Source organism: Aythya ferina (assembly GCF_964211825.1).
Source record: "Aythya ferina genome assembly, chromosome: 4".
Classification (NCBI taxonomy): domain Eukaryota; kingdom Metazoa; phylum Chordata; class Aves; order Anseriformes; family Anatidae; genus Aythya; species Aythya ferina.
The window spans coordinates 70,485,182-70,510,560 of record NC_140300.1 but is presented as its reverse complement, the minus strand read 5'-3'; the positions used below and the strand labels follow the sequence as shown (position 1 = coordinate 70,510,560).

Below are 25,379 nucleotides of genomic sequence, written 5' to 3'. Positions count from 1 at the left end.
TGAGGGTAAGTAAGAGATGCTCGAAGGTTTAATACGAAGTCAATCCAACATTAGTCTGGTTGACAACTTTGTACATAGTATTAAGAAATACAATAGTGTAAACAAAGCAATCTCTGACAAGAACTCCACACAAAAGAAAAACAAAACTGGAAGAAACAGCATGAAAATAGCACAATCCGATAGCAGCAGTTCCTACCTGTTCGTAGTGGTAAGTCTGAAGTAATGTAACCCGTATTATTAAATATTGTATTCATTCCCATGAACTGGTCCATTGCAAACATCTGTATTGAAAAAGAGTATACTCTTCATTACTACACACATAAACAGTTTCATAAAGTAACTTTCAGCAAAGAACTTCAAAGTTCGCTGCAAATATTCCGGCTGCAATAAGTAAACATTTTGTATCTAGTTTACTTCTGCTGGCAAGAGCAGTGCCAGCAAAGTTGATGGTAGGGACAATATTTCACAAATATTACATGACTGCACTGAGCTCAGCACAATTTCTAAGCATGCATTTTACTTACATGCACTAACAGCTGTTTGTTCAAAAGATCTTCGAGGCCAAATTCTGAAAATGTGACCTTAGACGTCTTGCGCAAGGGCCTTGTTGAGAGCCACATGAGTTTTCATTTCAACTTCTGTGATAAAACCCCACCAGACTACATTCCTTATTCAAATACATTTACAAACTCTAATGCAAGAACACAGTATGCCCTGGCTAAATTGCAATTTTTGTTTTGAACATAGACATGTCTTAATCCACTGAAATGTCGAGTATAAATCTTCTAAAGTGGAGCAAGCACAAAAGAGAAAATCATCTATTTTTGGAAATTAAGGTGAGGAGAAATGATCTGTTCTTCATCCAGATAAAATTCTCACAATTAAATTACAAAATGACCTAGTAAGATCTGGAAGAATGGCTGAAGAGCCAGACCTTCTGATCTGTGCAAGTGAAGGGACATTTTAGTCATCAATATGAATGCAAATCTTACCAAAAATGATATAAAGCGGCTTTTTAGGGCATAAGGGGCCTCATTTTCAGATCATGTCCAATGCCCACAACAGAAAGAATTTCAGAGCAAGTGTCCCAGGCAGATAGGGCATAGAAAGGAGCATGGTTTTCAACTGCTTCTTGCAAACAGGCCTGGCTTTCCTTCTCACTTTAGCCATTTCACTGGTGACAAGATACACAGATCATGTAAAGGCCAGCTTAGAGACAAAAATAAAAGATAGATTCCCCTCAAATCTGATTTCTGCCAATAGCTGAATGCATTTAAATGTAGATGTTTTGAGGTCTAGGAAATGACAGAACAGCACAACAGGAAGGCAACACAGAGAGCTAGAACAGAATACAGGGATACTGAAAATACACAAAGATAATGCACTTACTTGGGGATCTGACACTCCCATAATGTAGGGATCTTCTCCTGCCATTTTAAGTCCTGAAACACAAAAACACAAGAAGAATTTTCAGAACTCTCATTTTTTTCACAGTGGAGCAATTGAGAAGGATGAAAACTGTTAGAGCTACAAGGTCCGTCTCTGACCCATCCTGATTTACCTACAACATTAATGATTTCTAAAATACCCCTAAAATTCCCCAGTATTTGCAAGGGTTAGGGACAAGAGATGCTACAGAGAGGGTCTTCCATTGCCTGCTCCCAAGCAACTCAAAACTCCTGGCATCAAAGTCCCGAAGTCAACAATTACTGCAACTTCATTTAAATTAGGAATTAATTTGTTTCTGTCTTTACCCTGGCTATTCTTTTGTTGGAGTTCAGGCAGAATCATCATCATAGTTCAGCAAAAACAACACTCTGCATTTTTATACAATAAGACAACATCAGAGCATTAATGAATTGTTTCTTGTAAAGTACTGCTAAATACAAGATTAGGATCCCCAAGAAAGAACATTCAGTATCTTTTTCTTTAAATAAATTAAAAAAAAAAGAGTCAAACATTGACTAATTTTAACACCTCTATTTCCTGAGGTCCACAAGTGCTTGGCACCAAAAAATCCTTAGTGCTGACAGTGATAATTATGACTGTACAACGTACATAACCCTCCTCTCACAGGTCTTGCTGGACCAGTGGGAAATCAGAGCCTGCCTTATCTTTCCAGGGGGACATAATGGCAAGCCAGTAGCAGAACCTGGAATTTTTCTTAGGAATTTTCTAGGTCTATTATAAAAGATAAGTGTTATTTCCTTGTGTGTAAATATTATTGAAAGAATCACAATTTCATTTGTGTTGATCTTACTGAAAAGGGCTCTCCAAGGGCATATCTGAAAATAACCATAGTGACGATGTCAGGAGACTCATGTCTGCGTGCATGCAGATACCCTAAATAAGGGTAAAAACTAATAAAAGATACAAGTGTGTTGCTAGCTCTCATATTCCACTACAGTGAACATGAACCACGTTTTCCAGCAAAGCAAAGCAACCTGTGAAAACCTACAGCCCTACGGAAGAGAGTAGCAAGCATGCAGTAAACCCGTACAGAAAAACTGAGTCACCACGTACCCTCTACAGGAATTAGAAAGGCAACTATCAAGAAGATAAGTGGAATACTTAGGTACTTCACTTCGACAGAGACAGAGCTCCAAAGACAACACAGAGCCACCCATCCCACACAAGCAGAAAATGGAATAAAATTTTAAATGGTGAAATAAGAGGCACTTAATACACAGATGACTTCCAGCAAAGAGGTCTGTGAAGGTAAAAGTATTTTTGAACCTAGAATACAAAAGTGCTTGCTCATTTATAATTCAAGTTTAGACAGAAATATCTACTAGATAATACTCAGTTGCAGTATTTGAGTAAACATTAAATATTTGGTCATAAGATTTCAGCCAAAAATGGTTAGCAGATATAACAAGTAGCCAGTCACCCATGCTGTACCTCATTACCTAATACATCAGGACTTCAGCAATATAAACACCAGTCAACCACCTTGCTTCAGAAGCACATTATGCACAGCATTATTTTCATGAAGAATTTGCTATTATTAGCAATATTTGCTATTATTAGCAATCTGTTTAGAAAAAAATTAACATCCAAGGCATCTGTAATGAAGCCTGCAGTACAGAATGAACCTTACAAAGATGAGTTTCATAAATTTCATCAGTTCCATAAAAGAAACAAATAAATATATTGCTTATCACCAAGTGACAAGTTATTGAAATCACTGAATCGGTAATTCAGTTTTTGGCAAACACTTCCCGATCAAAGCTGCAGATGTTACGTTAAATAACCTGAGGACCTCAACAGCCAATATTTTTTAGGAAGTGTCAGGGTATACCCACTGATGCACACTGATAGGTAACGAATGCAAATGCTGGATCTCTTCTGCACAAGAGAATAAACACTGGCCCTAAAAGCCTTGTTTTGTGATCTCTCATATTTAATCGCTGTTTCATTGGTCACGTAAACAAAATTGTTTCAAAATACCTAAAATACCTAGATAACAGCAATTACACGTGTTCAGGAAACAGCTTCTGAGGAGCCAAGATCAATAGCATCTGCCCACTTCCCAGATTGCCGATTGCATGTTGCTTTGCAAAACTTTCAAACAAAGCATCTCCCAGCTTTTAACTGTAAACCCACCACGACAGATTTCACAACATACGCCACCATCTCTGCCTTCTTCTGGTTTCTCGGACTGTCTTGCTCCCGGTCCAGCAGAAGCCTGTGGGGGAAGGTTTGCACACCTGCTCTGCTTCCTGGTCATATTTACACATTTACACCAATGTGCTACGTGGCTTCAAAGTGGAAAAATACCGCAAAGGCAGTATTTCTGAAAACTTTTTGTTTAAAGACCCCTGATGCCAAAATTCAGGCAGAAATGACACCTATGTCTGTCAGAACCTGTCCTTCAAAATTCACCTGATCAGAACTGTCATTTCTGTTGTTTTTTTTTTTTGGCTAATGCAGTGAACAACAACAGCCCAAGGGCAAAACTGCAGTCACTGGAGATGAGAAGCAGCAGTTAGGTATCTGCATGGTGCCCAGCTGCTGCAGGTATGTAGTAAGGAGTTTGTAATGAGATATTATGCCCAATCTCTCTGGCACCAAAAGCACAGGTGTCTCTTACTTAAGCTCGTTTGTGTTCAGCAGTCAGCTGCAATGCTTCGGGGAAAGGTTAAAGACATTCTCCCTGGCATGACTGCTAAGCCAGTTTAATATAAACATGAGATGATTTAGATGTGCAAATATATGGCTTTGTGTATGTAAACTGACACTCGAGTGCCGTTGCAGGGCCTAGACAAAAATTAACCCAGCAGTTTAAAATGACCCCTCTAAATGACTGAGAGCACTCTCTGTTTCATTACACGTTTTGTCCTCTTAGGAAGCCAAATGACAAAAAAGTTCCAGGAGTACTACCTACAAATTAGCATTTTTTTCTTCAGGTTTATTTAGTTATCAAATCCCAAATTCCTCTTCTTGCAAAAAAACAAACCAAACCAAAGAAAAACAACCAACAAACACAAAGTAAATCTAGGAAGTGTCAATAACGTGATAAAAAAGAAAGAAAATCAGACCCAAAGACTACAGGCAGAGCTTAACACACACAGTATAGCTTTTAATTGCCCTCTTCCCTTACTGTGTGAATTTCTACACACCTTCTCCACGTGCATGAAGTGATAAGATTAGCATCTGCCATGAGTAGCTGTGTTCACTCTCCTTATGCACAGAGCTACACGGGCCGTACCGTGGCTCAGAGATTGTTTTTATCCAAGCTATACACACCTTCGAAAAGTCAGGTCAAAACCACATCTCTCTCATTTGAAGACGACCCGGATTAAAATTGTTTTGTGGAAGTTCATCTTGCCATATATGCCTCGTCCCCTCATAAGCTCCAGTTCCCCAAAACTACACTGTGAACTCGGATCTACATTCAAAAAAATACCCCTCCACCTGCAGACCACAACCAACCACAACATTCTCCACCCTGGAGATCCTCTGAAGTCTTTCAGATAAGGGGCCCAGGAAACTCAATGTTTCGAATCGCTGTATTTTTAGTGTGACTATTCAACGATGGGTAAAGGAACCTCAGGTAGCCCCTAGCACGATGGGAAACCCTAATATCCAGCTAAATTTGTTCAAAACCACACAGCTGGGCTTGCAGAGGGAATTTAAATTATGCGTAGGCATTTGTGTGCACTTTTCCTTTGTCCCCACAGTGGCTCTTTTTCTTCTGAAAAAGGTTAGAAAAAGAGAAAACGAATAATAATAATAAAAAATAAAACCAGGAAGATGCATGTACATACACACATATGGAAGCTGATGGGATTGCAGCAATATAACCAGCTGACAAGGAGAACATAACGGCAGCTCCTTGGCCTCACTGCTCCTCGTTAATAACTGCACAGCACCAGGCACAAGTAGCCACAGCTGGGAGAACATTTACTGTTTTCTGAATATTTGTTTTAAAGCCTCATACGGATCAGGCATTTACATTGGAAATACCATAATTCATGTGGGAACGCTCTCATCCACAAATGTGATTCCTCATTTCTACTTATCTCCATCATTTGATTTCAGGGCCCTTCTCTGCTGTTCTCCAACGTCCACCGTGTTTAACTACCTTTTTCCCCCAAATAAATAAAGTAAGATAGGTTTCTCAACCAACTTTTGTTAGCACCCTGATTATTTGGAGGCCAGGTCTTTCCCTCTGTTGTTTCTCTTCAACTTTCCAGCCTGAATTTTCCAATAAGGTAAACCATTTTCCTCTCTGATGCCAATATTCAACCTACAAACACAGAATGGGACATTTCCCCTACTACCTTTGCACAGACAAGTTCTTTGTCAACGAGGAATAAAACTCCAATGTCTGATCCAGATACAAACAGTCCAGTTATTTCAGAAAACATTTCCACTCATCTCGCCCAGCAGCTGCACGCCTGTTAAAAAACTAACTTCAGATCTCATTCTTTTTTCTTTCTGTCTTTGTCCTCCTAACACTAGCTGGGATAGAACTTGAACAGTCTATACACTAACAGTTTGGGACGACTTCTTAGTCCTCCCAACAGGAAATAAAATCATTTGAATATTACCCTAAATACCTGCAACACCCCCCGGCTCCCAGCCCCAAAGGAAACTTGAGGTTTAGTCTCCCAAATCTGAACAGTTGTATTTTGAAGTGCGCTCGTGAACTTACACTTGAAGCTAACACTTCATATGGGACCAGAAAAAAAAAAAAAAAAGATATATGCTTCCTTTCCCAGACCTTCAAAGAGACATGGTAAGCAGGTCTCTACTTTTCACCTATGTTCTTTGAGTCTGAATTTATTTTTTCTTTAATCAGTTTGCAGAAACAAAGGATGAAGGTTCACCAATATCTCTATCCCACAACGACTTGCCTCATCATAAGAGGGTGATGCCTGGTGAAAACTCTCTTAACAACCACTCAGCTCTCAAATTCTCTGTACTTAGAGCCAACCAACCAAAATAAAAGTATAAAAACTGATGTGATGTAATACCTATTATAACCTCAGAAAACGAACGCAAAAGACTGGCATTAACGTATTTGCCTGACGTGTTTTGAAATATAAAGCATCAACTCATTCTTTCTAAAACTTGCCCTTTATTTTTTTAATTAGTTCATCATAAAGATTGAGTTCAGGACAGATTAATATTTTATGGAAGAGGGTTTGGTTATAGCACTGATCAGATTAACAGGGCAGGAGTTAATAAAATAGCCTGTAAAAGGCAGACTGAGGGTGCGTGTGTTAGCAGACCATGATCTTTAATACTCAGAGATTGTTACAGTCCTAAACTGGAATTAGCCTGACAGCGTAAAGAAACTTCTATGTTGAAGAACACCTATCTCCTAGGAGATATTTTTACATACAAGATCTACCTCTTCTCACCTTTTAAAGGTGTGGTTCAGAAGGCAAAAGCAGCCTCAAAACAAGAGAAACTCAACTATTACACTTAACTGATGTGATACATTGAAAGCACAGTTCCTTCTGCACATTTTCTAGCAGCGTGTTTTTTCTCTTTAATTTGGCTTTTATTGTCACATACCTGTTAAAAATAAACTTCAGCTGGACACAGTGAAAATTCACTGTGGTTGTGCTCTCAGCCTGTTTGTTTTGTTTATGCAAAATAGAGAAAAATAAGGATGAAGGAGAGGCAAAGACCTTTGTGTTTGATGCGTGTTATGTCATGAGTATATTTGTGCTACATCAGGGCGATGAAACACAGCAGACAATGATGGCAGAGAACTGTGTTTTTATGAGGCATCAAGTTTTCTGAAATCTCGAAGCAGCTCTGAAATACTGAGGTAGAAACACTAACCACCACACTACACATTCTCTATTCACCTGGTATTGTTCACCTCTCTATTCCTTTCTTTTAGTAGTAACTAAATGGATCCTTGAGCCTCACTTTTCTATCAGCTGCAAACCCATCTGCATTCAGCCCCGCGCTTCCCAGACGGAGACGTAGGGAATGTATTGCACAATACAGACGCTGCAAGCTGCTGGGCGAGGGCTGGAACCAGGACAAGAGCTGCAGTGAGATGATTTTGGCTAGAGCAAGAGCAGGCCGCTTGGACAGACCAGAGATACTGATCTCAAGCCTTCATCGCTGCAGTGCCTTAGAGCAGGGGTGCTGCCTCCTCCAAGCTCCCAGACACTCCTCCTAGCTTATTTCCCTCGTAACCCAGCATTTTCCCCAAAAATACAACCCCAAGCGGCACAGCTCAAGGGCAAAAGCCTTTGGGGTAGAACATAGCCTTAGAGAAGCATGGGGTGGGGTGGAGGAAAGGAAGTTTGAGACCTGCTGTCTTCTGCCTCTGCACAGACTTGTGGCCTGTACATACACACAGGTCTTCTAACACTTCTGAGAGTGGGGCCACGAACCTGCAACAGTTATGTGAATGAGCTTTATTTTTCATAGCTTAAGCCACGTATGTTCTTCTAATCACTTTAAACCTTTAAGGCTGAATAAATACGCTTCTCTTAACAAAAATGGGATTTATTTCAGCTAAAAGCAATGTAACAACAGCAGGAATATTGTACAGGCGGGATTCCAAGCAGTTGCTGGCGTTCTGAGCGTGTATTGTCCAAACCTGCTTAAAGCAGGTCTACACAGCTAGGCTCCGACAGCTGTTAGCTACCAGCGCCTTGCTCTTCAGCACTGCTGCAGAAAAAGAGTTTCCAAGGGGTGAGCATGGGGAGGGAGAGAAAAAGAAGGGGGAAGAGCCCCTCCCAATAAAGCAAAATCTTCGTACAAAAAAGGTTTTATCAATGGTTATTTTATTTACAGTCTCAACTACTCGTTTTGTTGGCCTCCATGAGAATAAATTATGCTGTTCCTGAGGTCCCTGGGCGAAGGCTAAGACTGGACCAAATATTTGTCATGTAGATGAATAATGTCTTGAGGCACATGCATGAAAAATAGGGAAAATGCAAGCTGTAGACATCTACACATTTTTCCTGAAGAGGAAAAAAAAAAAAAAAAAAAAAAAAGTGTGCTACAGAAAAGCAATCCCCTGGATTATTCAAAACCAGGGGTGATTAACAGCTACAGGGTTCTGCAACATGCCAAGGAAACAGAACCAAAATACTATGGGAACATCAGGCATACTTTCACTCACATTATTGGTACAGATGTCAAACAGACAGGAAAGAAAAAGCATTTTAAAACCTGTGAAAGTAATTGCTGGCTTGCTTGAGTTGACAAGAAACCCAAACAATTAGTTTTATTATTTTTTTTTTTAATGGATTTTAAGTCAAAATGGACTTAAATTTGAAGTTTGCTTTTAATGTTACAAAATTACTAATATTTTGTTATTTCTTCTCCCACCTATGGCTTCAACACTGGGGGCGGGCAGGCTGTTCTGAGGGAACTGTTCTCAGTGTAAAAATCATCAATGTTCATCAATTTCTGCCAAAGCAGCATGTGTAAGCTGTATTGCTTATTTCCCTTCAGCTAATACACAGAGGTATAAGCCAGGAATACAGATTTCAGTATAAGCTGTCAGTAGTGAGAAAAGGTTTGCGCAGAGGCTTTTTGCTTTGTTGTTAATCACAGACACTGCTTTCCTCTGCGGATTTATCTGTAGACTGTTGCAGCAACACTACCTAACACAAAAGGACACTACAAGACCTGTGGTTTTTTTCCTCTAGCCCACATTGCCTCCTCTTGTTATTAATTAGGTCTGCTTATTATTTCCTGTTCCTTATTATTTCCTGGGTGGGTCCTGGGAGTTGCGTGCATTTTCTCAATTAAAAACTTAATTTTTAAAAATATTTTCAAAGATGTATTATTGAGCAACAGGATAAAAACTGCCAAATGCTTAGGACATGAAAATGAGCACAGGAATTAAGATTTCAAATGAGTGTGATGCTTTGAATCAGAAAATTTTGGTGCAGAATTACTGTAGGAAATCCAGAGTGAGAATTATTGACCCAGATGATCACTATATTTAAAGAAAAAAGGATAGTGTGAGGAACTGTATTTGGCAAATACCAACTGGTCTGTGTGAATGGCTCTTTTATTAAGTATCTTTATGACTGTTTTTCTTTTCTTTTTTTTTTTTCCAGAAGTATTTTAATCATTTATTTTAGTAGCAAACTAACATGACAAGAGGAAACGATGATACCCTAAACACAAACTGTTTTTTTAGGACAGTGTTAGAATAACATTAAGATGTTTTTTATTAAAACATATTCAAAGCAATTTAAACCAAAGGAATAAACAGTATTCAAATACAGCAGAGTTTGTTTGTCACATATGTATAATGCTAAGCATATGTAAAACCAGTGAGGTTCGACACAAAACAACTCTACCTACACCGGGTTCAGCCACACAGGGTGGTAAAGTTACTTGAACTAACCTAAAAATCATGTTAAAATGCTGTTACTGTTTGCTACAGATTAAAAAGAACCACTGAATGTTCTTTAGAAATAGCTCTAGTGCATACAAAAGTGTTCACCTAAGTCGAGTTCTAGCTTCAAGAGCACATACGCACCCACTTCATAAGCCTGAAGTGCAATGAATCATCAGTATTGAAGGGCAAACCTTTTCCTTTCTGGGGAGAGCAGAGCAGTGTTTCTCAGAAGCTAGGTAACCAGTACAGCCAGGATCTCAGAGGTCTGGTTCACAGAAGGTTTGCAGCATCACCAGATATTTTCATATGGGTTCTGGCGTCTTTCTGAAGACACAGTCCCACATTTAAAGACCAACAGCTGCAAAAGAGGGCTCAGAAAATAGCACGGGCTGTTACCGCTGCAATTACCAAAGCAAGTTAAGGGATTCTCAGCATCCCTTTGGTTACGAACAGCCCCTGAAAACACACCATGGCAGAAATGGTCCATGAACTAAGCGACACAGCAGGCAGAACCACTGAGGTAAAACCGAGGGCAGCACCACTGCAGTTATGCCTGAGAGCCCTGCCTTGGAAAGGTCCCAATTCTGCTTTTCCTTTTGGCTCGAATCTCCAGCTGCAAAGTGGTCACTAAGGCTTATCAGGTTTGTGTTTTACAACGAAATAGAACTCCTCCAGCCCTCATTTTCTACAGTAGGCTATAATGTAACAACAACAACAACAACAAAAACCAAACGACTAAACTAACGATACTTGAAGAAGCCTGCTCACTTTGTTATTTGTGCTAAAATTTGTCCATAAGTGTGCAAGCACAGATAAATACAATCTTAAAAGCAAAGAAAACCCAAAAACACGAACACACACACCCCAGACCTCCTTCATCTGCAATACCAGTACAGATTGCTTTAAGGACTGAACGAAAACGCACAAGTATTTTAGCTTAGCTAGTTCTGTGTTTTAAATGAAGGAAAAAAAAAAAAAGGTTAAAAAAAAAAAGTCTGGCACTGCTTTTCAAAAGAACATGAAAGTTGAAAGGGGAAAAAACGCTAGTAGTAGCAACAGTAACTTCCTCCCCACACATGGTCTGTCAGCTCCACCTAAATCCTACACAAAGGATTTTACCTTGAGACCAGAATCATTTGAAACATCTTTCAAGGCCTTGCTTCTAAAATTGTCGACAGTGCTCCGGCAGAGTATCTGCTTAGATGAATTCACTGCCGACGATCCACTGGATTATTTCTACACTCAAAATTTGATGCAAACTTAGTGCCTGGCTGACCTAAGGGCACAATTAATGACAGCTGTAATGATGATGTTATCAATGCAGAACTTTATAAAAGATTCACATTTTGTTTGCTGGACATCAAATCACAACTTCCACCTGTAAAAATCCTTTGCCAGCCAGAAGTGACCAAGGCCTGAATTTCTTTTTCACCATTTAACCTGAAATTTTCTCTCCTCTTTGCTTTAAAATAGCTGTATTATTTTGTGTCTGAGAGCCAACAAAAACCTACCAATACATTGAAAAAAAAATACTTAAACCAACTTTAGACTTTCCTTTTGTTGCTTAAATAAATGAATTTCCTAAATTGAGATGTATTTGTCTGACAAAAGAGTTGGCAAACATTTACAGCACCAAAAGGTAGGAAGATTTTAGGGGGTTTTGAAGAGATCCATGAAAACACAAAACAGTTAACCAGAACCTCTGAAAACTGCAGAAAGTTCTGAACAACAGCCGCACCAGAAAGCCTACTGTAAGTTCATAAATATATACATCTATTGTTTTCCCACTCTATCTTCACAGCTTCAATGCAACATTTACCATGCATGCAACTAGTAAGGGGGACTTTAGCTTTCTAGTCAGCAGAGAGAATCCCTGACAGTTAAGACTCATGAGCCTGCAGGCTTGATTCCTCTCCTTCCAGTGTCACCAGTGATGACAAGAAGGTACCAGAAACCCCTAGCTGCACTTATTTTTGGACCCTGCATGTATTCCTGAGACAGTGGCATGGGAAGCTCTTGGGAAAAGGCAGTGATGAAGAAGAGGAACTTTATTTTTTCATGAAAATCCCCCCAAACATCTATTAGTTAGCCAAGTTAAATCAGTGACATTTATTTGTAGGTGCCCACTACTCAAATTACCTAATGCCACCCCAACAAGGAAGTACATTTACAATTATCATTAAAAATGTATTTTAAAAGTGAAATACATAGCAACATTGGGAACAACTGCTATTTGTCAATAAGCGAGGCAGAAAATTTTAGAACATGCATAAAAATGAAGTACTGCTCTCTGCTTTCCCTCCGTCTCACCCTCTCCCAAGATTACCTTTTTTCCCCTCCCAGCACTTTTCCAGGAAACTTTCTGATTCCAGAATACAAACTGCAAAAACATCACGGAGGCACTGACTGAACTAAGCGTCTGCAGTTACGAAGTTTATCTGCTACAACATCTTTTTTTTTTTAAAGACACCCACCGTGACATGAAATGAAACAAAGCCATTCAGTTTTACAACCTTAACTCTATTCAAAGCGCTCTCATTACTCGCAAGAGGAAACAATTTCATTTTAATGACTGCACTGTTGATTGACATATCTTTCTTGGAAAAAAAAAAAAGGGACAGAGGGTGGAAGAAAGAAAAAGGATTTTCCCCTTTCTGCTTCAAATAATTTAACCTGAGATGCTAGCAGGTCTGGCACGTATCTCAGCACTGAGATTCCTTGAAACCTCTACAGCAACCTCTTGAAAACGCTCCGTGGCAGCTCCTGACAGCAGCACTTCAGCAGGTGTGTCGGTCCAATTAGCCAGCCACAAAAGTTTACAGAACAGAGGGCCTGCCTCTGGATCGCTACAGGCTTCTTTTTCCTCTTTCATTTTCTCAATTAACGCTGTAGTCATTTCTGTAGATTACAAAACACTGCAGACAGGATGACGTCTCTGAATGACGTCTGGGCTAATGCTTTCCTCGAATGGGCAGCTAGGCTCTCTTTTGAAATAATGGGATACTTTGACTACAATATTATTGCAGAAGCTTCCCAGTACGCGGCCCGTGGACTCAACGTGGATAAAAATGAAGATGCTGTTAAGACCTCATATTTTCAACCTCGTGTTTTCAAGCTCTTTGAGCTTGACAGCGGTGGCGTAGCACCTTAAATGCCGCACAGCATGGGGCGGTGAGGGAGAGTTAACCCTCTAAATACTCAGTTTCTCTCTGAAAAGAGGACTTCTGAAGCACGAAACTAAACACGCCAAAAACGACAGGCTCCTTAAAGTCTTAAAATCGGTATTTCTTTCAAAATGTTGGCCTTTAGCGGAGACTTGGCGCATTTTGAGGCAGGAAGGCAAAGCGCAGCGCCAAGTTACGAGGCTCTCCAGCCTCCGAAGCCTTCCCCAGCACAGGCTCAACGGCAACTCCTGCTTTATTCGCGTGTAACTCCCCAGCAGCGCCTCAGATAATGGCCAAGCAGCAAACAGCCCATCTCCCGGGGTATAAAACTTCGCTTCAGGTGAAGCCAAGCCAGCCGAGAGCGCTTCGCAGCCAGCACCCAGCACCCGCCGCTCCTCCGAGCGGGCTTGGGGCTCGGCACCACCCTCCCCCCAGACCCTCCTGAGGCGACCAAAGCTCCTCGGAGCCCCCCCCACACCTCGCACCAACCGCTTACCGGGCTGCCGCCTCCCCGATCCGGCTCAGGCACGGCGAGGGCCGGCGCCCAGGGCAGGAACTCCGCCGCAGGAAGCGGGAGGTGCCTCCGGCCCCCGCCTTCCCCTTTCGCCCCGGGGCGGCGGCGAAGGGAAAAGGGTCCCTCAGCGCCTCGCCATGGAGCCTCCCCCCCCCCCCCTCGCTTTTCCTTCGCCGCTGCTTCCCCGGACTTTCCCCTCGCCCCAGCGGCGAGGGCAGCCGAGCGGCACCGGCCCGAGCGGCCGCAGCCTCCCCGCCCCTGCCCGCCAGGCTTCCTGGCTGGAAATTCCCGCTGACGCTCACGGGGAGGGAGGAGCGGGGCGGCCGTTGGGCGGGAGCGGCCGTTGCTGAGGCTGAGGCGGCTGAGGGGCGGCCGTTGGGGGTGCTGCACGCCCGCCACCTGCCCGCGGGAGGGAGCGGCGAGCGTAGCCTGCGGTTTATATTTATTTATTTATTTATTTATTTATTTATTTTGTAGGGATTCCTGTAGTTTTCTGGCGGAGGAGGCGTCCTCGTCGGATAAAGTCCGTGAAATAGCAGCCGCAGCTGCATCTCGCGGCCAGCACCGCCTTTCGCTCCTCACAGATGTTACGCGAAATAATCCGAAACGCCCTTTCACCGAGTCTTAAGCCTCCCCTTTGCTAAGGGTGAAGAGCACCTCAGATCGACAGCCAGCGTGGCTCACCTGAGGTAAGTTAGTGCAAGTCAGCACACCAGTGGGGGGCTCCTGTTATGGCAGGACCACATAAGATTAAGACCTCACCAGTTATTTACCTCAGAATTCAATGCGACTAACAAAAAAAATCACAAGTGATGAGAAAAGTTAACAAACAAAACCAAAAAACCTACATACATACAAGAAAAGCAACACTATAAATAAGATGCTGCTATTTCTTGTATTGAAACAAGGGACTTCCATCCAGAACAAAAATGGAGTCAAAAGAAACAAAGTGAAATCGTAAGAAACCTGTTGACAGAGTTGCAAAGAAAAAACATTTTATTATTATTATTAAAACCAGAGAGTTATTACATGCTTATCTTTAACGCCATATAATTTAATCACGTCACAAATGGAGACCATGCCGTCGAACACCTCCTGTCTGTCCACACGTTAGCTGATTTCACCCGTGGCAAAGGAGTAAATTCAGATGTCAATGCTGTGCACTATACCTCTGGGTAGGAACGGAGATGTGCTTGTTTGAAATTGGTACTGAGGCTACAGAAAGAAGCTTAGAAATACACAGGATTTTCTCTGCCTCTGAATAAGAGAACTGAAATCTCATACAGGTTATACACACATACATATGCAGAGACCCATTTCCTGTATTTGTCACTGTGATGTAGGTCTAAAGATGCATTTGTCCATTCCCCTCTAAGTCCAGGTTTTCATGACTTAGCACTTCTGAATGAAGTGTTTTTCCTTTTTAAATACAGTACTTCCTGTACTCTCAAGACCTAATATTAATCAGTTCTGTGGAAACAAGTACATTGAAGTAAGCAAAGCAAGCGAGAAGAGAACTGGGCACCAAAGCTTTATGAGAAGGAAGTCTAGATGGATATAAAACATGAGAAGCATTTCTAAATAAGGTTAGTTTAAAAGAAAAGATGCCATGTCACAGCTAGTCACAGGCATGCTCACAGAGCAAGACCTGTATGAACAAGTACCAGGAAGTCAGACAAGGTGGAAAAGCTCCAAAACTTAAACAGACTTACTTGGTAGATTAATTTTAAAAGGTCACATTATCAAGTACACAGGCTCAGGTTTCCCTGTGAGATCTGAATCAACTTCCCCAAACATCTAGGTTCTTAAAGAAAAGCCCTTTTAAAAGTATATTTAAAGAATAACTTTGTCTTTCTTATAACTCAATGTCATAAGAGAAATATTACTGCTATTGAAACTCACAATAGGGTCAGGACTGTAAGTCTCCAGAACACTAGATATATAAGTTGTTTTAAAGCACATGATTCTCACCTGAAAAGCTAAGTAAGCAATTAGCTTTCTAATCCTGGTTCCACTAGGGGAACTAGAGAGAAAATACGGACTCAGGTGTCAGCAGTTTGCAATGGTAGACAATGTGACCACTTTCCTGGAGAACACAGGGTTGCACCTGGACAAGATCAGCTCACAGATGAAGAGCAGGTGGTTAAAGCTTAACCTAAAGGAGGTAACACTTCTGTTCCTGAGCTGAGGGAAATGTTAAAAACCATTGCTAGCTACAGTATGGTACAATCTCTGGTAAGTGGGGAAGTGAATTAGAGGTAAGGCTTCCTAATTATAGAGTCACCTAGGCTATCCCACTTAATGAGATTGTATGTATTTAAGTTTATTGTTATGGTTAAGAAAAAAAAAAAAGAATATCTTGGAGTTGTGTTTGGTCTTACGTTACTACAATTCCTCTGTGAGTATGTATTCTTTTATAAGGTCAGGTGTCTTTGGCCTTGGATTTTTTTTAATCCTCTAATTAATACTGTTTCTTCTCAGGAACAAAGCATTATCTCTGAAAAGGAGGCTTTTTATTTTTCTTCCTCTAGGGATATCTGAAAACAGATACGCACCCAATAGTAGCAGAGGCTTTAAAGTAATTGTTCTTCATTTTAATTGGTATGCCCAAAATAGAAAAAGAAGTTTCCTGCTGTATTTGCTCTGTTTCTGAGGTACTTATTGGAAATAAGGCAGGATTTTTTTGTTCTTTTTGACCTTATATTTGCGGTCCTGAAACAGGAAGAGATGAGGGAAAATCTAAAATAGCTGCTGAGAGATGCTTCCTTTTAAAATATTTAGCCATCTGTCTTTATTGGCCTGTTAGGCCATGATATCCAAATTCTTTCCTGGTTAATCTGCTTTCTATTTTTGATCGAGAAGTTCTAACTTTAAAGCTCATTTGCCTTGGATAGTAGCCAGTGATTGTCCAGCACATGCTCCTGTCCTCAGAGAAAGTTATCAGGATTTAGTTAATGTTTGCTGTGAGCTGCGCCGTTATCTCCTGTAATTTGAATCCATGAGGAACATAAAAGGATAATACATTTAATAATTGTGTGTGTGTGTATATATATATATATTTGCATTTTTAAAATGGTGGTATCATTCTAAGACAAAATATATGCCGAGATCTAAACAAGTAGGCAATAGAAATAGTATAAAAATATCTAAATAGCCAAGGTGTATATGCAAAGCCAACCAATTTGAAGTGCGGCAAGAGCAGTGTGTGGAGTTAAGTGATGCTGCTAAACCTGTACATGGCAGCATCCACAGAAATACTTAATGTCATCTGTGCTACTTTGTTCTGGTGGATGATGATCTGGCGTCAATTCATCATGTATTTCATCAGAGCTTAGATGGGCATGAGCAATACCCTGCAAAATTCAAAACAGCATGGTGTCTCCTGCAGTTACACAAACCATGTCCCAAATATACTTTTTGCTTTATTCTTGCACAGCTGTGACTCAGATTTGGGGTCTCACATCGCCTTCTAAGTGCTTAAGATCTGTAGCTGTGCTAAGACTGATGTTCCAGTGTGGTTTGGTTTAAAAGCGTTAGAACTGTAGGAGGAGAAAATTTCAGTAGTGAAAAGCAGGATGGAGGATTTACAGAATCACAGAATCATTTAGGTTGGAAGAGACCTCCAAGATCACCTAGCCCAACCTACAATTTAGCAGCTCTGACTATGAGAACCATGAGGCTGTAGACATGGCTAATGAGGAACATAATTAATAGAGAAAGGGGGACTTCAGGAGAGAGCTACAGGTTAAAAAAAAAAAAAAAAAAAAAGATTTAAAAAGTACAGCAGTAATTATGAAACCTTGAATAGTGTATTACTAAGCATTTACTTATAAGCACTAATCTGAATAGAAGTGAGAATGAACCTGTATTCCTATGTGAAAGCTAACTTTTGTGCATGAGATACAGATAGAGTTAAATAACTTCACAGGTTAGCTTGGTCTTACACTCAGTAATGGGAAGAAGGTTGTTAAACTCCCAGCCGCTAAGGATGACAGTTTTCATCTTCTATATTTTCTCTTCCAGGATTAGTAGTTTTCTTGCATTAGTAGCTGATAGACGCAGCTATTTTTTCATCTTCCATGTAGTAAGCCTGCTAATTTGCTTAGCAAATTAATTTAGTTATAAACACATTAGGAGTTATGGTTACAATCTTAGTTCTGACATCTTCTGCTTTGTTTTAATGTACATCTGTTTAGTACTTCATCTACTGCTGTTATATGGCTAGATCGCTTATCATCACTTACCTCCTCTGCTCGGTTCTTTCTGTGTCTTTCTGTGATTTTTACCTACATCATTTCTAGAATGGTTGGCCTAGCTGCTTGTTGGTATGGCTAAGTAATGCCGGGCCTCCTTCCTTCCTTCTCTCCTATGCAGCCTAATTGCAAGGAGCATTTCACAGCAAACCTCTCAGTTACTCTGAAAATGGTGGCTTGTACGTTCTGTGTGGACTCTGCAGCAAGGTAACAGCTCTCAATGGGGAGCTACACAGAGCACTCTGAAAAATTGCCAGTGGGCTGGATTGCCTGGGCCCTGAAGCTGCTTCCTGCAAAAGGTACGGGCTGCTCTGAAAGCATTGCCTGGGCTGATGATAATTATTTGTCCAGGTCAGAGGCCGAGCTGCGTAAGAGTGGTGTACAGCAGTATTTATGTACATGTATTCTCAGAACATAAATGGTTGTTTATAGAAATTATTTACAGTGCTATGCCATGGTGTAATAATGTAAAGGACACTTGTTATCAGAGCCTACAGCAAGGAGTGTTATAGTTAAGAGCTGTGATTTCTGGTAATGGATTTAATAATCTACCAGTCTGTTCTTCAGAATCCAGACCTAGTACAGATTGTGGTTAATCTGCTCTTTTATCAGTTAGCTATCTTGGCCAGCCCCTAAAAGCAGAAAGATTTAATTTTTTTTTTTTTGGCCATTTAATTTCAGTGACAGCACGTTCTTACCAGTCCAATGAACTCACTCCCATCTCTTCCCACCTACCCTCCCCGTGTTATGAATAATACTGTTCTATGCTCGGTACTTCCTACGTGAGTGGGTCTGGTTTCTCTTCATAGTCTTTTGCGTATTGAATGATACACACTACTAACCTTTATGTGATTATACCTATCAGAAAACTGTTCAGGGGCCCTACTGTCTTTCCAAGAAGTGTAGGTTCTTCCCATTACGTGACTGCAGCTTTGGAACCTCAGCCATGTCTCATGCAACTAGCTAATGCAAATGAGAACAGCTATTTGGTGCTTGTTGCCTTTGTCACTTTTTGTTACTAGTTACTCTCATTGAATATATTTTGAGTTTGATTTATGAGGTCTTTTTGGGTTGGGTGTACTGAACAGGACTGATTTTTAACTCTGTAGAGATAGTAGAATTTAGGTAACTTGATTTTTTATTACTGCTATCCTATGCTGTAGTAGTTCTTTAAGGCCCCAGTAGAGGAAAGAAGTTCCAGACAGCTAAGGTCTATACAAATACATAGGGAAGAGATTTCCTCTGCCACAGAGCTTTCTCCATCTAAATATATAACGGAAAACAGATTATGGAAGCACAAAATGGCCCCTTTGGTGCTATTTGAGCTTGTGCAGCAATTTGCTCAAATCTTCTGCTCAACTGTTGGTAGAAGTAAGTTCTGATTTCCTGAACTGTTCTGGTTGCAGACTTCAAGCCTCTACCGTAATTGGTGACATTTTGTAAAATTCCAATCTTAGAAGCTCTGGATATGTGGAAAGCTTTCTCTCTACTTTTAATGAAAACTGAATTTTTTGTTTTTTGTTTTTTTATTTTTTAAATATCAGTATTCAAAAGATGTCTTTTTAAAACTCGTGTGATTTACTTTAGGCAAATTCTGTGGTGTTAGCAGACCTTGCAATTTGGTGATGTTGAGGGGGTTAAAACCAGTGAGTGGTGAGCCAAGACAAGTCACTAGTGTAATGGATCAGGCATCTTAAAAATGCAAGATGATAAAAGAATATTTGGAGGGTAGTAGGAAAAGCAAGCTGTCTCATGGATTTGGTTCCATAAAAGCTCTTTTTTTCAGCCTTTGCTCCAGAGCCATGAGGGCCAGAAAGCTTTTTTTAAGAATGTATCCTGTAAGTAAAACAGCAACATCCAAAACAGTACCAGTGCTATCTGCATTTGTGATGAGATGCAACAAGCTGATGAAAAGCAGGAGGATGTGTCGTAACAAGAAAAGGAGTGCTGTGATAGAGCAGGGTTTGGGGAAAAGAGGGGAACCTCAGTCTGTTTTCTACTCTGCACAAGAAAAGCAATGAGTGGTAGTAGTGGAGGAAGCAGAGTGTTCTCCATATTGTAGTTTCTTTCTTAGTTCCTTTCTTGATTTCCTGATTGGAAGCTGAAACCAAAGGGGTCTGAGAGATGATGGGACAGAGTCTTTTATTCTTTCTTTTTCTCTTACGCTTTTTAAGAGCATGATGCAGAGGACTCTAAGCTATAAATAAACATCCCAGAAACAAAGCCAGAAGTGATGTGACCACGTAATCGTGTTGCTGTTTCCAGGCACGTTGGCTTGGACACTGTTGTGCTTGCATAGCCTGCCCTGCTCTTAAGGCTAAGGAACCCCGTGCAGTGCTAGGGCACTGGTGTGTATGCTTGTACAGGCTCAGGGTCTCAACGCTGTGCACTTAGAGATCAGGTCTCCATGTGAGTTTTCTGACCTGAGGGTAGGGAAATAGAATTGCAAAGTCTCCAAATGCATCTATTTACCTAGACGTCCAAATAAGAGTATGAGACTACTGTTTAAGCCCTTGGGTGTATTTACAGCAACTCTTACCAACTTTTAGTGCTGTGTTGCCAACAATTGGCTGCACCCAAAGACACTCCCTTAGATAGCATAGTGAAAACTTAGTTCTGCTTGCATTCACATCAAGGGCAAACTCTTGTTGACCTACCTGGGTGTAGGGCTGGCGGCTGAGGAAGGATCTCTGCTTTCCCTACAGGTTTGGAAAACATCCTCACAGTGGGCCCATGTGGCTGCAAATAGTCTGCACAGCATTTGCAAAAATACTCAAATATTTCTTGAAGCAAGGCTTAGCTTTGCGAGCTGTATATAGGTCTGCAAGAAGGTAAAATGGGAGTCATGATTTCATGAGTGCTTCTGGGGAGGTCCAGCTGAGCCTGCTGGAATCTGACTGTGGTCTAGCCAGGTTAGAAAAATGTTCTCCTTGTGACAAAGATGCTGTTCTTATTCTAAGGATATAGAACAGAAGTCTGGAGAAATGTTGATCAAAGATATGAATGTTAGATTCTCTGTGCCTCAGATTGTTCCTAATTCTTCCCACAGTTTTTATCTCGAGATGAATATGCCCACACTATAACTTAAGATCAATCTGTCCAATACTTGGACAATTTCTATGGCCCTGCGTCCTATGTCTTGTTCCATCCCATAACGCTACTTGTAGGAGGGGGTCGTGCAACTAGAAGACTCACTTGCTATTTGACACAGCAGGTCCTCGAGGACCTGCCCAACTAGAAATGTTGGTACACACTGGTATAGTACTTTTCTTTTTTTTTCCCCCAGATATTTGCCCTCATTGACTTCTGTTGCAGATATGAGTAGTTTCAGCACTTCTGCAATCAGGCTTCAGTGTCCAAGTAAAGCAACTAGAAAATGAGGAACACAGACTACCTGTGAAAAGTTTGGTTTAAGTGATGTGACCAGAATCACAGAAGAACTCTGGCACAGCAGAGGAGGCATAACAGCTTATTTGGGCAGAATTAAGGAGAAGATCCTCTCTCTTCCAGAGTTACTTGCTTTGTTTGCTATAATCCTCCCAGCTAATGCTGGAAAAGTCATGGGAGCCCTATGGAATGCAGTCTCTTGAACGTGCAGTTCTTCTCCAGACCATCCCTGTCCTAACAATTCAGATGCCATAGAGTGGCAACTTCCATACAAAACAAAGGAATTCTGGTGAAGTTATGAGCTGAAAATAATCACTTATTGATAAGAAGTGCTCATCAATAGGTTGTTAATACTAGCAATATAATCAGCCCCCTTCATAATATAAAAACAAACTTATTGTTAGAGCAAAAGGCTCAGAATCTGGGTTTTATATGTAGATTTCCAGTATAACTTAGAAACTCTAATCTTTTAAGCCAAAGACTGGAGAAAGAGTCAGAAAAGCTAAAAACAAAGGCAATAGCTGGTGACCAATTCCTGTTTAGTAGCACATGTAACCTTTATTCTTTCCTACTTTGCAAACAAACAAGCAATGTGTCAAGCAAACAAGTCTCTAAACTGTGGTTTTGATTGACATAGACACAAAAACACTTAATCTTATTTTGATCCTCCAATAACATGCAGTAAGTAGTATGTCTTTTCTTTTTTTCTGGTTGTATTAATTACTGCAACTTGTATGAAGATGAAAACTGAATAGCTGCCACAGGTCAGTCTCCTGATCTACCAATAGTTTAATTAAGCTGTGGCTTTAAAACCTTGAAAGAGCATTGAATAAACTTGAAACTGGAGAAGGTGAGATTTGATCAAATTACATATAACTCATCTTCTACATCTTCTCAATGTTTTATGTGACAAAGTAGCATCATTAGCCGAAAAATGCTGTCTCCCTAAAACTAGAGCTAGTGATTCCCTCTCTAGAAAATGCTCTGCTGTGAGCTGTACAAGCTGAAACAGAAATGCTGAGCAGGAAGGTAACCTGCAAAGTAGATTACTGCACTATAAAACTGATGCCTTTTATCACTGTGACCTACATATTAAAAAAAGAAAAAAAAAAAAAAGAAAAAAAAAGAAATTCACCTCTACTAACTTTCATCCAATATGACCTCAAACTGTCAGGCACCGCTGCATCTCAGATGCTTATTAGTTCTTGATGTGAAGAAATCTTATACTCAACTTTTTTTTAAGGGAAAAATACTTCGAATACTTCAAAAGTCATTGATCTTTATCCCCCCCCGCATAAACATATAACTCCTTACTTGTGATAAAATACTGTAAATATGAAGTCATGAAATGTTCAGGTAGTGCCACAAATGAGGACATTATCACCTCAAGCTACCAGGAACCTTGTGATTTTTCTGAGGACTGCAGCAGAGTTTCTCACTCTCAGACTGTGATTCATGTTTGTACCAGAACAGGTCAGAGATTTCAGTGGAGAAGCCTGATCACATGAAGTGCATGTCCAAACCTGTTACAGTTCTTTACCCAGGGGCCAAAACCAACCACGAGTCTTTCTTTTCCTTCACGTTACCCCTTAGCAGAAAAACAGCTATTTAGATTTATTATGTTTGTTATTAAGTTGTCTTAATAGCTATGCAAAGTGCCCTTTTTCCATGCATATATCAAAGCCATATCATGGAAAAAACACAATCTGCCTCCTTTTAACTCCTGTGTGTGCTTCAGTGCCAAGACTGCTGTAAGGGCCTCCTCTGGACTCTGTTTAGAATGTGTGCAATCAACACAATACGTTGCCAAATCCTTGCTGGTCATTTCTATTAAGGGAAGCTCCCACTGGTTTTGATTGCTAAATCTTTTCCATTTTGGCTTGCGTGGAAATGCTTGAAAGAGGCATTACAGAACAAACACAATGGATATAAAATATGTAAGACGGTGTATTTCTGATCTAAATAAAGGAAATCACCCCAAAATTAATCCTGCCCTCAAATCCATAAAGAAAATAGTTGTATTGTTTTTAACATGTAGCTTAAAAAGGCGTGTGACAACTTGAACAGTTTCCAAAATTTCCAGATTTGGTAATGCTCACAAGTCAGACTTCTGTTAGTCAAGTACTTCTCCTGAACTATGAACAGCAGCTCTGGAATCTCCAGACTTGCTAAAATATATCTTAAAAAAAAAAAAATAAATTAAAAAAGAGGGCGGTGTGTCAGACTTCCTTCATTAATCTAAACTTGTTTAATGAGTACCAGAGAGGAAATTCTGAGTAAATGGAGTCAATATTTCAGTGTCTGTCTTGGCTCCATAAGAGAAGAGACAAACTTGATAGAGAACAAACAGAAAAAGCCCCAGTGGATTTCCATCTAATCCATCCCATTAAATGCTAACCCACACAAACAACTGGGTACGGTGTGCTGCTGGCCACAGTGTGAAGGGTTTCCACAACAAAACCAGATGCCAAAGAATTGTAGTGCACCAGAAGGTCACAGAGCTAAGGAAATGACTCTTAGAATAACAGCTTTCTAAACATTCGATAGATTACCACAGAGAAGAAACTGTGTGTTTGAGGGTACCAGTAAAAGCACATTGGCACTGCAGTCACCTGATGAAGATCCCATCACCTGATAGGAGGCTAATTAAGATGTCATATGACAGCCTGAAGAGCCCCACCAGGAGCTCAAAGTTTAGTTTCTCTAGAGCTGCCATAGTGCATGGCTTATTGCATATGGAATTTCTGAGATACTTACCAAAAGGGTGAGTTTAAGTGCTTTTAAGATGCTATTTTTTTCCCACTTTTCCTGAGGTCTACAGAGTAAAAGTGTGGAATGATGAGAAATCTTTCAGCAAACCTTTCTATTTTTGAAGAACTCATGTACTTTGTGATCCTGTGGCAAGGAATCTGGTTCAGCTTCCTGAGGGATTTAGGGCTTAATTCTGCAGAGAAAATGTTAAGTCGTGAGCCTGTCTCTGGGAAGAGACGGTCTGTACCCTCTGAGTGTTTTTAGGCTATGCCTTAACAAGATTCACCAGAAGTGGCAGAGCTGTGGCACTGTTGATGAGCACTGTAAGCTTGTGATCAAGGAAAGCCCCAGCATGAAAAACAAGTAGAAGGAATGAACTAGCAGGAGTTGAGCTGCAGAATGTTGTAGATGCTCTGCTTGCCAAGGCAAATGGGTAACTGGGTGAAGGCGGGGGCTCTTGTTTCCAGCTGTGTGGAGGGGCTTTTGAGAAGTGCTAGAGAGGAACTGACTCTTTGGTGAAATGGGTAAGAGTGACACAGGGAGGTTCTGCAGACAAGTTTAGGCTGTGACATAGAAAACCAGAAAGCAGAACCCCCAAACATCACTTTCCGAAATGTGCTTTATGTTACATGAAGCATCCGCCAGAGTTGGAGAGTTAGCTTCAAAATCCAGCTGAGAAAATGACGTATGGAGGAAGAGTTGAAAGTCACTGGGAAGTGGGCACACAAAATGTGAGAGGTTCCACAGCAAGGTGCACACCATGCCTAGGGATCTTGGTCCTCCAGTTACTTCAAATGAAGACCTGCCTACAGAAACCAATATGCCAGAGGCTGAAAGATTTTGATCTTTCCTTTGCTATGGGGTCAGGACGCCTTAGGGTGTGATCCAGCATGCACAGATTGGGCTGTAGCCAGAGGTGTACCACTGGATTTCCTTCATAAATTTATAGAGACGCTCTTAAGCTCCAGTTTTGAGAAGGTGAAGGACACTGAGTTGTTTTTCTATAGCTCTTCCAAGGAAGTTCACCTCTTTCAATTGATCTGAAATGAATATTTATCATCAAACTAAAGCAATACTGGAAAAGAGACCTAAAATTATTCTAACGGTTTTTACCACTTACAGAATCTGAAATGTAGCGGGTTATATTGAGATCTGCAATCCCATGATTGGATTCACTCTTTAATCGTAGAAGTCAAATAGTAGGCACTAATTCATTTAGATAAAATTGGTGCTGAGGGTAAAGAGAGTCAGAGATTTTTTTCTTTACTGAAGCCTGCCTAGTCTGGGGCCTGATTTCCAGGTCTCAGAGCTGGCTTCAGTGCTGAATGCTGTAGTGGGTTCATTACGGTGTGATGCAAACCATTTCACTTTTGGCAGTACAGAGACAGGTCATCAAGTCCAGCACTACTGACTTGACTGTTGTTTTCTTTGTGGTAACTTTGATGCTTTGTTTTTAACTTTTGTCTTAA

General features: G+C 40.6%; 2 protein-coding genes across 8 annotated transcripts in view; one reads left to right on the top strand and one right to left on the bottom strand.

Moving 5' to 3' along the window:
* NFKB1 (nuclear factor kappa B subunit 1) overlaps positions 1–13,638 on the bottom strand; it is a 57,001-nt gene extending 43,363 nt beyond the window's left edge. For both annotated transcript variants that reach the window (XM_084516645.1, XM_084516646.1), the window contains exons 1-3: positions 13,502–13,638; positions 1,390–1,442; positions 197–281 (exon numbers count right to left, since the gene is read on the bottom strand). In XM_084516645.1, coding sequence (XP_084372771.1) covers positions 197–281; positions 1,390–1,434 — 130 coding nt within the window. In that variant the 5' untranslated portion in view covers positions 1,435–1,442; positions 13,502–13,638. The remainder of the gene's footprint in view (positions 1–196; positions 282–1,389; positions 1,443–13,501) is intronic.
* Positions 13,639–13,941: 303 nt separating this feature from the next.
* Positions 13,942–25,379, top strand: part of SLC39A8 (solute carrier family 39 member 8) — a 62,458-nt gene continuing 51,020 nt past the window's right edge. For 2 of the 6 annotated variants that reach the window (XM_084516651.1, XM_084516656.1), the window contains exon 1: positions 13,942–14,208. The gene's annotated coding sequence lies outside the window, so the exon portion shown is untranslated. Of the gene's footprint in view, positions 14,217–15,722; positions 15,778–15,844; positions 15,922–25,379 lie in introns of those variants that run through there. The other 4 variants (XM_084516652.1, XM_084516655.1, XM_084516653.1 and 1 more) reach the window with 4 other exon arrangements.